We start from the raw sequence: 16523 nt of genomic DNA, 5'->3' as shown, positions 1-16523 counted from the left end.
AGGTAAGGTGCTGATCACTAATACCCTCATGATGGAAGGAGAGAATCGCTGTGGCATGCATGCATGTCTCCAGTAAATAAGGAAATGTAATAATTTTTAATTGTGGAATATTGAAGTCCCTAGCATTAGTTCACTGTAACTCTGCGGTTAATTGTGTTAACATTTGCCCTGTTTTTTTCAGTTACTCTGAGTTTGGGTTATATTTATAATCGTTATATTTTCTTGATACATTGACTTTTTTATTATCATATCATGACTTTTTGTGGCAGTTTTTGACTTAAAATGTGCTTTGCCTGGTAAAATACCTCTGCTTTCTTTAGGATGAGGTTTACATGGAATATCTCTTTCAGCCCTTCCATTTTCAGCCTATTTTCTTCTCAAGAGCTAAAGCTTATAGGCAGAATGTTGTTTGATCATGATTCTTCTATTTAAATTGATTTATCTATTCTTATCTTTTCATTGGGGAATGTAACCCATTTAATGTTAATGATAGAAAGGCCCTTACTACTATAATTATGTTCTGGTTTGTAGTCTGTTCACTTTCAGGTTCTATTGATAATTTTCTTTGCAATGTTTTTTTTTTTTAAAGTAATAAGTTTCGATTTTATTTTCTGTTTTCATTGTGTATGTACTATAGGTTTTTCTTTGTGGTTACTATAGACTAAACAAAACATCCTGTAGTTATATTATGTTCTAAACATTTTAGTGTTGTTACAAATTTAACTTCAATTTGCTTGTGCCTCTAATTTCAGCACTCAGGAAGCAAAGGCAGGAGGATTGCATATTAGAGGCTAGCTTTGGTAAAAAAGCAAGAGCTTTCAAGAAAGCAAAAGACATCCAGGCTTGGTGTAGCATGCTTTTAATCCATCAGTTGGGAGACAGAAGAAATTGAATCTCTGTAAGTTCTAGGTCAGCTTGGCCTAGAGAGACTCTGTCTCAGCCTCCCCCTGCCTCCCAAAACCCACAAACAAACAACACAAAGGAAAATAAAAAAGAAACAACCCACCAGGCAAAATCAATAAACACAAAAATTAAATTGCATTAGCACTTATGTTAATGATGTTATAGATTACTTCTTGCATATATTCTGTATCTTTTGATAAATTGTTAGAGTTGAGTTTTTTTCTATTTATTTCTTTGAGACATAGTTCACTCTATTGTCAAGATTGATACTGAACTCCTGGCCTCAAGTGATCCTTCTTGTTCAGTCTCCTGAGGATCTGGAATTACATGTGCCACTCACTCAGCTTCAGTTATTTTTAGTGTTTGTTTGAACTTTATCTTTCTTGTTAGAGTTAAAAGTTATTGTATACCATCACTATGGTTGTTTTGGTTTTCATGTGGTTATCACCCTTTCATTTGTTATAGGCTGATCTGGTGGTGATGAACTTCCACAGCCCTTGTTTATCTGGGAGGAAAGCAGTTTTAAATAGGGCTCAGTGAGAAAGTCACGATTGGCAAAGACAGAGAGAGGCCCAGGCATAAACCTCTGAGGCTCGTGTCCTAAGAAACATAAAGAGGCCAGTGTGGCTGGGATGGAATGGATACTGGGAAGGAGCTGTAAAGAATGGGAGAGAGCTGGAATGGGCTAGGTGACTGTGAAGACTGGGTTTCACTGAGTGAGATGGGGTGGAGTTGGAGGGTTGTGAACATGGTCAATGCACTACGAAAGTGCAGCAGTTTCCCCATGCCTACATCATGTGCCATGTCCTACACGTACTTAAGACTCATGGGTAATGTTTTCACAGAGCCGTGTATCTATACCACCGTGAATTTTGGGACATTTTGACCACCCTGAAAGATAACCTGTTCTCATTTAAGGTAACTTCCATTTTCTCTCTATCTTCTACCTCTTAACTAGATGGATTTAATTATTCTGGACAATTCATACAAATGAAATCATATAATATGTGATCTTTTAAAATTTTCCCATAATGTATAATATTTTCAGAGTTCATCTGTGTTGAAACATGGGAACTTAATTAATTCCTTTTTATGGCCAAATAAATTATTGTATTGTATAGTGCCATTATGAGCATTTGTGTTTAAGTTTTGTGTGTGTGTGTGTGTGTGTGTGTGTGTGCGCGCGCACGCTCGAGCCTGTCTGTGTATGTATGTAAAAGTGAGGTGGCAAGAGCACATATGTTTGTATTTCGGGTGTTGCTTAAAAACCATATTTGTTATAGTGCAGGTACCCGAGTCCAGGATCTCAAGCACACTAGGCAAGTGCTCTCCCATCAGGCCACACCCCCAGCCTGGAAGTGTATTTAAGGAGCATGTTCACTTGACAGAGGCTAAATGACCTAGGTTCTTAGAATGTTTAGTTTTGTTGCTGCTTTCTTTTGTTAAGTGGTACATGTTACAGTGTTAGGTACACACACACACACATACACACACACAGAATCTTGTTTCTCTGTTTTACATTTTTTTGAGTGAAAATTTGATTAAATAGACTTCTTGAAATGTAAGGTTTGTTCTGTGTGGATACTTACATAAAAGGTGATTAAAATATACAGATAAAAGTTCAATTTATGGAAGTTCTTTTGTAAAGATTTATTTTTATTTTATGTTGGTGAGTTTAACTACATGTTTGTGTATGTACCATGACTGTGCCTGGTGTCCACAGAAGTCAGAAGAGAGAGTTAGAGTCACTGGATCTGAAATTATGAATGGACCTGAACCTGAGTCCTCTGGAAAAGCCACAAGTTCCCATAACAATTGAACTTTCTCTCCAGCCCCCATTTAATGGAAATTCCTAAGGAGAGGCCACACATTATCTTCTTTATTAAGTTGAGTGAACATTATTTAAAAATGAAGTAGAATAGAGAAGGCAAAAATGAATTTCTTACATTAGGGATAAATATTCATGGCCTTTTCCTTTTAGTTAAACATTATGAATTGGGTTAAGATATAACATGTGGGGCCAGAGAACAGCTCAGCAGTTAAGAGTATCTGTTGCTCCAGGTTTGGTTCCTAGTAGCTACAGGGTGGCTTACATCCCCCTATAATTCTAGTTTCAGGAGAGTGTGGAGCCTTCTTCTGGCCTTTACAGTATATATGCTTTGCACATATTATATATACATCAAGCACACTCTTGTACACATTAAATAAAAATAAACTTTCAACCAAGCATGTAAAATATGTATGTGTGTTTCGTGATTAGGATTATAATAAAAGGAAGCCTGATGCCTCTGGATTAGGAGATACTATGCTTGTCCTGAAATTAGCCTTTTTTCTTTCCCATTTTGTTTTTATATTTAGGAGTATTAAGGTATTCAGTGTGGAATATTTAAAGCCTGTTGTATCCTGTGTATCTTAGCAGACAGTAAAGTGTGGTTTTATTCATTTATTGTAGTTTATGTAATGAGGAAGTTGGAAGATGAGAGATTTTTTTACCTTTTAATATATATATGATTTTCTAATGAAGCTATGACTATGGATATATGCATGTACATATGTATGTATATATGCATGTATGTATGCATAAAATTGTTTTAATTGTAGGAATTATAACCCATGGGATTCTGTGGTAAATGATCTTGCTGCGGAAGAGAATTAAAGAATGATGGTAAGTTCATCGATTTTTATCATATTTATTTGTTTGTTTGTTTATCTGTTTCCACATGTGCCATAGTGTGTTTGTGAGGAGATCAGAGAACAGGATACAGGAGTTGATTCTCTCCTCTCATCACATGGGTCCTGGCGATCGAATGGGTCATTGGGCTTGGCAGCAAGTGCTTTGATTCACTGAGCTGTCTTACTAGCCACTAAGATGGAGCTGTTTTTAAAACCAACTTTAGGTTTTCTCTGGCTTGTTGTTTGCTTCTCAGTTTCTACTCGTGTCACCTGTCACTTTTAGCCTCAGTCTTACTGCTGTTTCAGGCACTTCTGCTGCCTTGGTCTGGTCTGACACCTGGGGGATGTGGGGTTGGAAAACAGATGAGAGCTGTCTTCCTGGGCTGGTTTAATCCAGGATGGCCATTGATGTAGGGGTCCTAAGAATGGAAGCAAACAGGTTCTCATCCCTTACACTTTTACAACCTAGTGTGTTCAGACACTTCTATATATGCCTTAAACTTCTCAAAGAGAGGCTTAGGTAGAGGGAATGCAGTCTTGCCCAAGTCCCTCCTTTGGTAGATTTGAAGAGAGGAGTGAGTTTCAGAAGTAGGTAGACTGTGGTCTGTGTTCTGAATATTTGATTTCTTAGAGTGCATCAGGCAGGATTTGAATATAACTTAATGCTGATGTTTATTGCTTTTATTTGAAACATTAACTATTAGAACAAGCCTGTGTAAAATCTCCATGTAGCACTAGGTGGCACACTTTAACTTAGGTAATCTAAGTGATACTGGTTTACAGTGTTACATCCTTGGGAAGCCTGAGAGTAAGTGAAGAAGAGATTTGAGAACTTTGCAAATCTAGAAAGCATACTATAACAAATTCCTGTGAAAACTCTAATTAGTTAGGTAGATGCCTGTGGGATTTTCAGGCTAAGGCCAGAAGAGTGAGGGATATAAATATAGACATTAAGTCGAAGGTTGAGAGTTCTGGGAGGAGACATGGGTTATTATATGAGCAGAGTATTCAGATAGATGGAATTATTTTTTTCTAGTCGTTTGATAGTTTTATTCATAATAAGTTCATTCATTTGTGCACTGAAACTATTTTGTCACTCACCGATTTAGCAAGCATGTTTATTCCTTTTCCACATGTAACACATTTTCTCTACCAGATTCTTTCCATGAGCATAAAAACATGTTATCTTAAAAATCTCATTTTTTTTTCTTTAAGGTAAAACTACACGAGATTTTAGCTTTTGTGTCTTATGTCTATTTTCCCATTTTTTGGACTTTCTTTTGTTGGGATTTTAATTGTTACTCCACCCAGTAGACTTGTTATCTGCAAGATGTGGTGCTGGCGTAGGTGCAGAGTGGCAGTTCTGCTGCTTGATGTAGCTGTTCGAACCCCAGACTGTAGTAGTTCTGGATGTAATTTAAAGTTTTAATTTTAGGGTTTTAAAACCTGAAAACAGACTTGATATCAGATGAACCACATTCCAAATTTTAGATGGATTTGTGTGTGCATGTTGTGGAGGCCAGAATTTGATATTGGATGTCGTCTTTTCTTTCTCTACATTGATATTATGGTGCATATTTGGAAATACACGTGTGTGTGTGTGTGTGTGTGTGTGTGTGTGTGTGTGTGTGTGTAGGACAGAAGTGGACCTTGGTGTCATGCTCTTGTTTTTCAACTTGTTCATGAGATAGTGTTTCTCACTGAACCTGAAGCTCACTTGTCAGCCTGGAGCCCTTGGGATCTACCTGTTTCTGCTTCCAGTGCTGGGATTCTGGTGTATTTCGTCATACCTAGGTTTTCTTGTTTTTGTTTTCATTTTGTAACCTGGGTTCTAGCGATCTAAATTGAGTTCCTCATATTTATAGATTTACCTTGCATGTTTATTTCCTTTATCCCATATAGCTGACAAATTTTCTCCATAGGATTCTTTCAGGGAACATAAAAATATGATATTGTCTTTAAGTTTTGCTGCTTTTTTGGCATCAGTAAGTATTTTATACGTTAAGCCACCACTGAAGCCTTTTCTTCTTTTAATTTAAATTTACTATGTATTTCTTTGTGTGTTTTCACATGCACACATGCATGCAAGTGCCACAGCACATGTGTGGATGTCAGATGACAAGGAGGGAAGTTGGTTCTACTAATTCTTTTTACTATGTGGGTAATGGGGATTATGCTCACGTCTTCAGACTTGTTGCCTGGAGTGTTTACCACTGAGCCATCTGCTTGCCCCCACCTTATCTTTTGACAGAGTTTCTTACTAAACTTGGAACTTCCTATTCTGACTCAACTGGTTGTCCGGTCTCCCCCTTCCTGTACTGGGATTATGGTTGTGTTTCACCTCACTCAGTTTATACATGGATTTTGGAGACTTGAACTCATTGTTTCATGCTTGTACAACGAGTACTTTATTCCAGTGAGCTGTCTCCCAAACCCCTAAAATTATATTTTAAGTATTTGCTTTCTGAATATGTATGAAGAAGAGTGAATAAGAAATACATGCTAAATGGTGATTGATACCTAATAGTCTCTTAAATATTCTTATTTTAATATATCTAGGCTTCCTTCCAGCGCTCCAATAGTCATGACAAAGTGAGGAGAATTGTTGCTGAAGAGGGTCGTACAGCAAGAAACCTGATAGCCTGGAGTGTTCCACTAGAAAACAAAGACGACGATGGTATGTAGTGTAGAATATAGCATTTCATTTCATGTAAATATGGAAGATTGGAGGCATGAGGATTAGCCTTAGGAGTTCAAGACTAGCCTTGCCAATAGAACAAGGCCGTGTCTAAACAAAATGAAAGGAAGCAAAATGTTTAAGCATATATCTAGTTTGAGAGAGTAAGTTGATTTAAACTGAATGTTCACAATTAGAATTTTTCAGCAAATTGGCATATTAAATAAAATTGATTTTGTACAAAAATTGTTTAAAAAGTGGTATTATTCATTTGCTGTTTTTAAAAATAGTTTAATGTATTTTAATAGCAAACTTAGAGGAACAGCACAGAAAACAGACAACATTAAAAACATGTACTTGCATGTGGGACAACTCAGTTAGAAAGCATAGTGAATGGATGGAATCTAATGTATGATAAAAATGCTACAAACACCATTTAGTTGCCGTCAAGAAGAAACTTACTTATTTTTAAAAAACCCAAATGCCACCGTTGTCCAGAAAATTTTAACAGTTTCATTTACAATTGTTATAAAGTTGAACTGTTGAAATATGTTCACTGAAACATTTTTCTTGCATTAATGCTTTACATCGTGCGTTTATATTAAAAATTCACATAAAAATGAACATAGAGAAACTGCCAATACCTGATATCGTCCCCTGTGTTTCTACTCACAATCATATACTTAGGTACCCTTGGAAGAATACCTCTCATTCAGAACTACTGATAACAGGAAGAAGAGGGAAACATTTTTCCTTTGTGAATGAAATGTTTCCCCACATAGCGTATGAGGTGTGTTAACTGGATATCTTTTGGCATTCTTGTTCCATGTTTGGCATGGATAGCACACAGATTGGCGTCTTCAAAAACGCCAACCAGATAGGCCTCACTTGCCTCCTGCAAAGCACCAATACCTGCACTCTGGAAGCGCTGATCTGTTTTGAAGTCCTGAGTAATTTCTTGCACCAGACACTGAAAGGTTAGCTTGTGAATCAAAAGTTTAGTAGACTTCTGATAGAGCCTGATTTCAAGGAGTTCCCTAGTACCAGGCCTGTAAGGATGAGGTTTCTTCATCCCTCCAGTAGACGGCGCACTCTTGTGAGCGGCTTTTTTTATCCAGTTGTTTCCTGGGTGCTTTACCATGGGTGACTTTGCAGGCAGTCAGCTTTGTAGGAGCCATGGTATGAACACCTCCTTAGGTAACCCCCTTCTCCTTTGGCTGGAGCTGAGCATGCGCAAGAGGCGGCTCTGGGGCTGAGAAGGCTGGGAACACAATTCTCACTTGTTTTAAGAAATAATGAAATTATTAAGGTATTACTCTGGTAGTTAAAATGGTGATTTATTAACTCCATAATTTTTTTTCTGTGTTTATCATTTAGCTTCTAATATAAAGAATAGTGCTCCCTTCTCCCGTTTATTTTAACATGTATATGTATTTATAAGTTTAAATTTGTGTAGATTCATGACTTCTTATTTAATGTAGTATAATCTTTGACTCTCACTTGTTATTCAGATTGTCTTAGGTTTGACTAGTGGAGATTCTTGGTGCTCATGTTGTTTTTGGACATCCTTTTCTCTTTCTTTGAGAACCTTACATAATAGGATGTGTCAAGCTAACTAAGGATGCAGTAGGCTGTTCTTATATCTTAGTAGTAGAATGCTTGTGTTTAAAGTCTTGGGTAAAAAGAAAATTATATATAGGCCTGAAGATTCCTCTCCGGGAAATCGTTTGAATAAAGCATCCTCTGGTGTTTGAGAACATAGATTTAAAAAACAAAATAAGATTAAAAAAAAAAAAAACCTTACATCATTAGTTCATATTCATTGACAATGAATAAAATTATACTCTTCTGTAGTTTTCAGATAGAAATTATGTACTAGGGATGCTTGAATGCATTGTGTTGTTTAGTTGTATCTTATATAGTATCCAAAGTTTAGCTACATGTTACTTGTTTTGATTTATGTGTCTATTTACTTTTTTAATGTCTTAAAGGAAAACCTAAATGTCAAACTGGTGGGAAATCTAAGAGGACAATTCAAGGCACTCAGAAAACTACTAAACAGGTACAGCATATATAATTTTGTACTAATTTGTTTAATTCATTTACTGAAAATAATATCCATTTTACAAATTTAAATTTCAGGATTTGAATATTGTATAGTTTACTTATATAAAAGTTTAGCATAGCATTTTTAGATTTAAAAGTGTGGATTGTGTATTCACTATATGGCTAGTACTAATTAATTAACATATACTAAGAATTAACATATCAGTCTTTCTGAGATGCCTTGTCTTAAAAGGAATAAGGTGAATAGTGGTAGAGAAAGACACCTGTGCTCCTCCTTTGGCCTCTACCTGTGTGTACCTAGGAGCAGACACCGGGATATGGGTGTGTAACTTCCAACAATATCAACAACAAGAAGTGATGTTACTCTAGGAAGAGAAACAGAAACTCCGATAAGCTGTATAACATTCCAGTAAACAACAGGCAGCCAGTATTTCAGCCCGTAGTGCCACTTTTCAGTTCATAACCTTAGCTTCTCTGATATCCACTTCATGTTTAAGGAGTTATGATATTCTTTAAGTACTGATGCTTTTAGTTTGTAGAAGTCACAATTTAGTAAGTCTAAAAGTTTCCAAATAGATTCAGTAAAGTTGTATAGTATCCATCCCTGCATCTTATTTTAAAAATAATCAAAATAAGTATAGTTACCTTTTTTATAGTCTTTCCTTTTTATACTTGTGGTTTTTAACTTGATATTATTAGATATGTTTATATAAACCAAAAAAGTTGATATAAGAAAAATGGAGTTTAATCATGCTATCATTGTGAGTTCACAGAAAGGCCACCTTACAGAAGCATCAATGACCATTTGTTTTATATATGAATAAAGAATATTTTTAAAATAAGTAAATATTTACAGATAGAAAGGAAACAAAAATTTCTATAAGTAAGTGGAATTTTGAGAACACAAACTAAATAGTCAAAGCATCTAGAAGGTGAGTTCCAATGAGATAAATAGGCTGGATGCCATTTGTGGTGAGAAACACATTCACAGTCTGATTTGAAAACTTAGACCTGAACTCCAGAGCTGTGCATTATTAGACAGAAAAAGACACAGCCTATCAAAGTCAGATAAGATCCCCAGTCGGAGGTGTAGTCAATTACAGCTGATGCCTAAAGTCAGTGGAGACTGCTTTCAGGAGTCGCCTTCTGAGGATTCAGTGGATCATACTCCTTAAATGAAAATGCTGTAGGCTCTGGTACAAGACCCCACGAAGCAGATCTACAGCAGGCCAGATCGATGATATCTAAAAATGAGCAAAGTTAGAAAGTGAAAGATATGAAACTCAAAATAAGTTTGCCAAATAAAATATCAAAGCATATGAAGAAAATGCTGTAAAATAAATCAATATTTTATACACATGAGAATTTACTCCTTAGGTAATGAAAAGTAAAAGATAAATTATTCTAAAAAGAGTTTTCAAATAAATGAGTTTAAGGTTCTGAAGGGACAGAGTGATTATACAGGAAATTTGATAAGTTATAAAGTAATGTTAACTTAATTTCAAACATTTATAGATATGTCAGTGAAATTGTGGAAAACTACAATTACTAAAATAAATGACACATTGGAAGGAGATTAGTGAAAGACCTTATGAACTAGAGGGTGCTCTGAAGAGGCCTTAGAGTAGGACTGACGACATGGGGTGGGGTGTGAAGAAAACCTGAGATGGAATTTCAGTACATGTCTTCTCAAGGCTTCCAAAAGGAGAAAATAAATGGTGCATAGAAAGTGGTTTTCACTTGTGTATTCTCAGGGGCTTTAGAACATAAACTGGAGCTGAGCATCTTAAATAAAAGTAGATTTATACTTAGATCTGTTTCACTTAGATCTGTCTTCAGAACATCAGGATAAAAGAAAATCTTGAAACTTACCAAAAGTAACACCAGAGGATTACAGGTTACTAGCAGTCCTTGTATTTACAAAAAGTCACTGGAGCAGTATCTTAAGAGCTATAAGGCCAGCCAACCCTCAGAACTCTTCTGCTGAAGTGCTGTGTGTAATCAGATGGTTATTCCTTTACAGAAATGAATTAAAGCCAGTTTCAGATATACAGAGATTAAGTGTTAACCTTTATTTTAGTCTGTCTTGTGCTATTGTAACAAATTTCCACAAAATGAGTAATTTAAAAGCAATGGCCTTTTATATTGGTTTATAGTTCAGGAGGCTGAGAAATCCTAAGATGCTGAGCTCAATCTGGTGAGAATCTTTTTGCCTTTTCAGCCTGGCAGAAAGTATCATGCCAATATCATAGGAATAGTGTCCTCACAAAAAGAGATCAGCTAGGTTGGTAAGATGGGTAAAAGTGGTTCCTAACAAGCCAGATGATTTGCTTTGCTCTTGGGAACCCACATAACAGAAGGAGAAAGCTGACTCCCACCAGCTGTCCTCTGTTCCAGCACTTGCGCTGTGGCATGTGTGCATGTGAGTGCATACACATGGACTCTTCCTTTAACTGCCATGAGCTGCTCAGATGAGGGTGGGGCTTTGGGACTTTCTTCTCCCTCCATGCTGGAGTTCTTACTAGAGAAACTTGCCTCTTGTTAAGGACAGAAATTTATTTGATGAATTCAAGTATGGTATAAGCTGAATGACTTAAAAATTCATATTGAAAGATTGCTTTGTAAAAAAATTAATGCTACAAGCCTTTTACTTGTTTTTTTAATGGTTCATTTATTTCATCAGAATACTGCAGTAGAATGTAAAGTAACATCCACAACTGGAGAGAAACATTTTGATAAAAGTCCTACAAAAACAAGGCATCCACGGAAAATTGACTTAAGAGCTCGCTACTGGGCATTTCTTTTTGACAATCTTCGCCGGGCAGTAGATGAAATCTATGTGACTTGTGAGTCAGATCAGAGTGTGGTGGAGTGTAAGGTAAGGTGTGCTTGCAGCTTGTCATTCATCTGAAGTCATATGCTGTGAAGGGTTTCCTGTATCTGACTTGCTTACTTCTCTTTTTGAGTTTTAGTTATATAATTTTTATTTAGTTACCTATAATGAAAATTGTTCTTTTAACCCCTGCTCCAAGATTGACATATGCTTTCTTGATTTTTAGTTTTTTAAATTATTAATTTTTTTTATTTGTTGTAAGATATGTCTTCTCATTTTCTATGAAAGATTTATTGGGAAACTCTCTTAACTCATAGTCTTAGGGAAGGAATCAGAGGCTATATGTACCCATACACATACATGCACAGGTGCACACACAAGATTTCAGAAGTTCTATCTAGGTTTTCTTTGGCTACTGTTGATATTTAGAGACTCTCATAATCTTTGGTATTATGTTTCATGCTTTAGTTGGGACTTGCTCCCTTTCTGCTGAAATAATAAGGATGCTCTTACTTTATTCTTGTTAGAGAAAAGAAATTGATAGCTATATCACTGAAAGGTGTGTTTTTTGATTTTTAGATAACCTTGTGTTTGTAAGAACTTTAAACAGAGTCTTGTTTTGGAAACTCATTGAATAGCCTGGTCTTTTAGTAAATACATGCTATATACTATTAATTTTTATTTAGTAAAATCTTAAAGTCAGTGGTACATTTTCATAGAATTTATTAAAGAGGTAACAGAATTTATATATTTTATTGGATATTTCCTTTATTTACATTTCAAATGTTATCCCTTACTCAGTTTCCCCCAACCCCTGAAGCTTCCTATCCCATCTTCCCTCTCCTGCTTCTATGAGGGTGTTCACTCACCGCCTCCCTGCCCTATAACTCCCCTACATTGGGGCATCAAGCCTTCACAGGACCAAGGGCCTCTCCTCCTATTGATGCCCAACAAGGCCATCCTCTGCTACATATGCACATGGGTCCCTCCATGTGTACTCTTTGGTTGGTGGTTTAGTCCCTGGGAACTCTGGGGGGTCTGGTTGGTTGATATTATTATTCTTCCTATGTGGTTGCAAACCCCTTCAGCTCCATCAGTCTTTTCTCTGACTCCTCCATTGGGAACCCCATTGGGGACTTGATGCTGAATCCAATGGTTATGTGCAAGCATCCGATCCTATATTTGTCAGGCTCTGGCAGAACCTCTCAGGAGACAGCTATATCAGACTCCTGTCAGCATGCACTTCTTGGCATCCACAATAGTGTCTAGGTTTGGTGACTGTATGTGGGATGGATACCCAGGTGGGGCAGTCTTTGGATGGCCTTTCCTTCAGTCTCTGCTCCACACTTTGTCTCCATATTTGCTCCTGTGAGTATTTTGTCTCCCCTCCTTTTTTATTGGATATTTTATTCATTTACATCTCAGATGCTAGCCCCTTTCCCCATTTCCCCTCTCTAGAAAACCCCTATCCCATCCTCTCTCCTCCTTTGTGCTTTTATACCATTTTAATTACTTCCAAGTATTAAGGTCAGTTCTAGGCTGAGGAACTAGCAAACAAGATAGATGCAAACAGTCAAGGAACAAGCAAAACAATAAACACAAATAGTCAAAGAACAAGCAAGGCTTTAAACACAATTACATGAACACTCTGATGATCACTATTTCTAAGGGCTTATCAGGATGACCAAAATATCTGAGCCTACTTCCCTGTCCTAGCCCATAGTCATTTTCATGTCTGAAGCCTACTTCCTTGTTCTAGCCTAATATTTAGATTCCTGCCTGAAATTACTTCTTTGTTCTAGCCTAATGTCAGATTCTTGCCTGAAGCCCACTTTCTTGTCCTTGGCTGATGTCATATTCCTGTCAAGCAGCTCATTTCCTTGTTCTTGACCTGTGTCAGATTCTTGCCAAGCAACCCAAAAAGCTCTCCGCCTTTCCCTCTTTTTCATTTCATAAACAAGACTGAGTCTGTCTTAGGTCGTTCTGACAAGAATGTCTTCTTTACCTGTCGTGGAATATTCATTGTCAAAAGCAATGCACATAGGTTGGTAAGGCTCTGCAGAATCTTACCCATCCTTGGCTTGCCAGCCTGTTAAATTAATAACTCTATCTGGGGGTCCATTTTCAGTTTTAAGCCATGTACTTTGTCTGCCAGCATCTTGATGTTGTTAGAGACAAGCTTTAACACAATGGACAGGAATAAAAGTGTTCCTAGGACAAAAAGGGCTAGCATGTTCAAGCTATCTATATATGCCATTCTTGAAGCTTGGCCAAAATAGAAATACTGACCTCATGCCATGGGTAGTTTTATCTGCAGTATCTGCCACATCAAGGCTCAGCAGAGCAGCATTCTTCAAATTCATAAGCTCACCATGCAAAACATCCTGAGAGGTGTTAGAATTATGCCAAACACACTGCAAGTGTCTTTAAACTTTTTCCTAATTATAATGACTACCAATGTAAATTTTAGAACTAACACGAATCTACACTCAAGATGGCTCCTTACTCTTAAACTCTGAACCTCCTTCCAATAATTTGAATAGGATAAGGAGCATCAATCTGTTGTTTCAAATGCCTATCTAAATCCTCTTGTATATTCAACACATTAGTAATGTTTTTCTAAGAAGGACCCACACTTTGGTCTTCCTTCTTTTTAAGCGTTATGTGGTCTGTGCATTATTTTTAAGTAACCATGATTTTAATGGTGACCATGGTTCATTATTTAGCCTTTACAATACTGAAGAGTCAAAGAAAAGTTACAGGTTGAAACTGTTTGTATTTCCTCTTTAATTGGCAACAGTCAAGGTAAGTTTTATACTAGCTTCAAAATATGATTCATCAGAAGTGTATTCTAAAATTAATAATAGTTGGAGTTATTCAGATATGTAGTGTGATGGTTACAATGAATATTGTTATAATCATGTAAAACCTTCTTGTTTTAAGAAAAGTATTTAATGTTTAAAAGTTAAATTTAGTTTGTGTATATGTGCCATGACACATGTGTGGAAGTCAGAGGACAACTTGTGGAAGTTGATTCTCTTTTTATTATATGAGTTTTGGGGATCAATTTCAGGTTGTTAGGAGATATAGCAAGTACTTTAATTTGCTCACTCATCTTACTGCCCAAATGATATGATACAGTCATATCATTTGAAGTCAGCATGTTGTTGTAGAAAACACTACTGTATTTGTGTTTGGGTTCAGCTTCTTCTACAAAGTGAGTGTGTGAGCCAAAAAGTGAGTGTGTGAGCCTAAAAGTGAGTGTCTAAGAGTAAAAGTGAGGGTGTGAGTCTAAAGGTGAGTGTGTGAGACTGCAATAATTTCTAGATCATTTCTAGAGCTCAATCATGTGAACAGAGTCTTTGATTTTTGTGATTTAAAATAACAATGTCTGATTAAAGAAATCAAATTTGTTTGTGAAGTGCATTCTGTAAAGGAGTTAGATTGGCCAGTTGCAGACACAGCTCTTGTGATGATGAAAACATTGGCTCCTCCCTCTAGTGCTGCTGTTTGAGGAAAACTCATTGTTGTAAGGAATTGTGGCTTTTATTTCTGGTTCTACCGCTCATTTTCCAAAGTTTTATGCAAGTTTAATAGTGATAAAGATTCGTTTTGTAAGGTGTAGGTTACGAGTGAAAAGGGATTTGAGAAAGTTAGTAAGATGATTGTATACAAGAGGCTTGAGGACTCACAATGATAAAATCTAGAAACTTCAAATCATTTTCAGTTTCTCTTCTCTTCTGCTTCTAAGACTTTTAAAATAATGCAAATAGATACAATTTGACAATTAGTATGTTGTATTATAATTTGTATTTTTTTCTGCTTTTTTTTCTCTTTTATCATTATCAAAACTCTGCCATTTAATTTTGCATTTGGTTAATATACTTGTGAGACACAAAACTCAGACATTTCCCTGGTGTTTTATTTTTATGTTTATGGGGTTTTTGCCTGCATGTATGCAGGTGCCTTCAGAAAAGGGCATCTGATCCCTAGGGACTGGCGTTTGAGACAATTGTGAGCTGCCAAGTAGGTGCTGGGAATTGAACCCTAGTTCTCTGGAATAACAACTGGTGTTCCTAACTACAAAAAAATCCCTAGCCCCATTCTCTTATTTTTCAGATGATTTACCCTGTATTTTGTTAAAGCATTGAAGGCTTTATTTTCATTGGCAATTTTTGTGCCTTAACTGAATAATCATGGTTCAGGTTGGTGTTTCATATGTAAAGTGTAGTTAATAACACCTTTGTTTTGTAATTCACATGAGAAGTATATCACAGTAGTGAAAGGTATTTTTATTTTACCCAGGATTTGGACTCTGAGGACCTGCATTGGGGTACAGATCTAACTTATTTATTCAGTACAATAAAGTTACATACAACTTCTCAGCCAGTCAGGGTGTGGTTATGTAATTCAAGGTCAAAAGGGTCATTCCACAGGCAATCCTGCTGAATCTGATTCATTTGCCCATGACTCTGTAGCGGAGGGAGTTGATCACTTGTGGGGATTTCTGTGAAGGTAGAGATTGTGAGAGATGGGGTTGAGGGGAGGAAGAGGTGGGTTGTGGCCATCATCCTGGCCTTGAGTCCTTTGTTCTGTTTCACTGACCACCTTAGATCAAGACTCCTTTATCAGTCACAAGAGCCTGTGGCGCTTCGATCTCCATCCCACTTCTTCCTCCACCAAATTCACTCCCACACCCCCACACTTGGGAATATGTGCAAGATTAACATAGCTGAATCAAGTAGTAGATCTGCTAGCTTTTTGAGTAACCGTCACACTATTTCCATAATGGCTTTGCCAATTGCCTTATTGACTTACTCACTTATACCAGCAGCAAATTACTGTCCTCTTTTCCTTACACTCCAGCATTTGCCATCATTATTTTTTTCCTTTTAAAAAATCTTAGCTATTCTTTGGGGCTGCATGCATGCATACACATTGTCCTGCCACATTGCACAGGTGGTGGTTAGAGAATAATTTACAGGTTCTTTCCTCCAACCATGTAGAATTTGGGGTGTAGAATGTTTGTCCTTAGGCTTGGCAGCACGTGACTTTACCTATGAGGCATCTTGCTGGTCCACTTTGTTTTTTTGAACTGGTTAGTGTGGATAAAAGTGAAAGTGTGAGCATATTTATCTATTCACTTGTTGGGGAATAGCTAATATTTTACTGTGAGGTAAAACCAATAGGTTCATAGATATCTTTTTTTCCCCATATTTAGAAAGAACTGAGGGACTGGAGAGAGGGCTCAGTGTTGAAGAGCACTGACTGCTCTTTCAGAGGTCCTTAGTTCACTTCCGAGCAACCACATGGTGGCTTACAACCATATGTAATGGGATCCAGTGCCCTCTTTTGGTGTGTCTGACCTCT

The 16523-nt window shown here is 36.8% G+C and overlaps 1 protein-coding gene across 5 annotated transcripts in view; it reads left to right on the top strand.

The window, feature by feature from the left end:
* Positions 1-16523, top strand: part of Scaper (S-phase cyclin A associated protein in the ER) — a 325065-nt gene that overhangs the window by 13025 nt on the left and 295517 nt on the right. For all 5 annotated transcript variants that reach the window (XM_076925321.1, XM_076925318.1, XM_076925323.1 and 2 more), the window contains exons 2-6: positions 1749-1821; positions 3505-3568; positions 6136-6253; positions 8245-8315; positions 11004-11198. In XM_076925321.1, the coding sequence (XP_076781436.1) occupies positions 3563-3568; positions 6136-6253; positions 8245-8315; positions 11004-11198 (390 nt within the window). In that variant the 5' untranslated portion in view covers positions 1749-1821; positions 3505-3562. The remainder of the gene's footprint in view (positions 1-1748; positions 1822-3504; positions 3569-6135; positions 6254-8244; positions 8316-11003; positions 11199-16523) is intronic.

The sequence above is a fragment of the Arvicanthis niloticus genome, chromosome 26 (genome assembly GCF_011762505.2).
Source record: "Arvicanthis niloticus isolate mArvNil1 chromosome 26, mArvNil1.pat.X, whole genome shotgun sequence".
Classification (NCBI taxonomy): domain Eukaryota; kingdom Metazoa; phylum Chordata; class Mammalia; order Rodentia; family Muridae; genus Arvicanthis; species Arvicanthis niloticus.
Note: the sequence above shows the minus strand (reverse complement) of the source record. Positions and strands in the feature narration are given on the sequence as shown.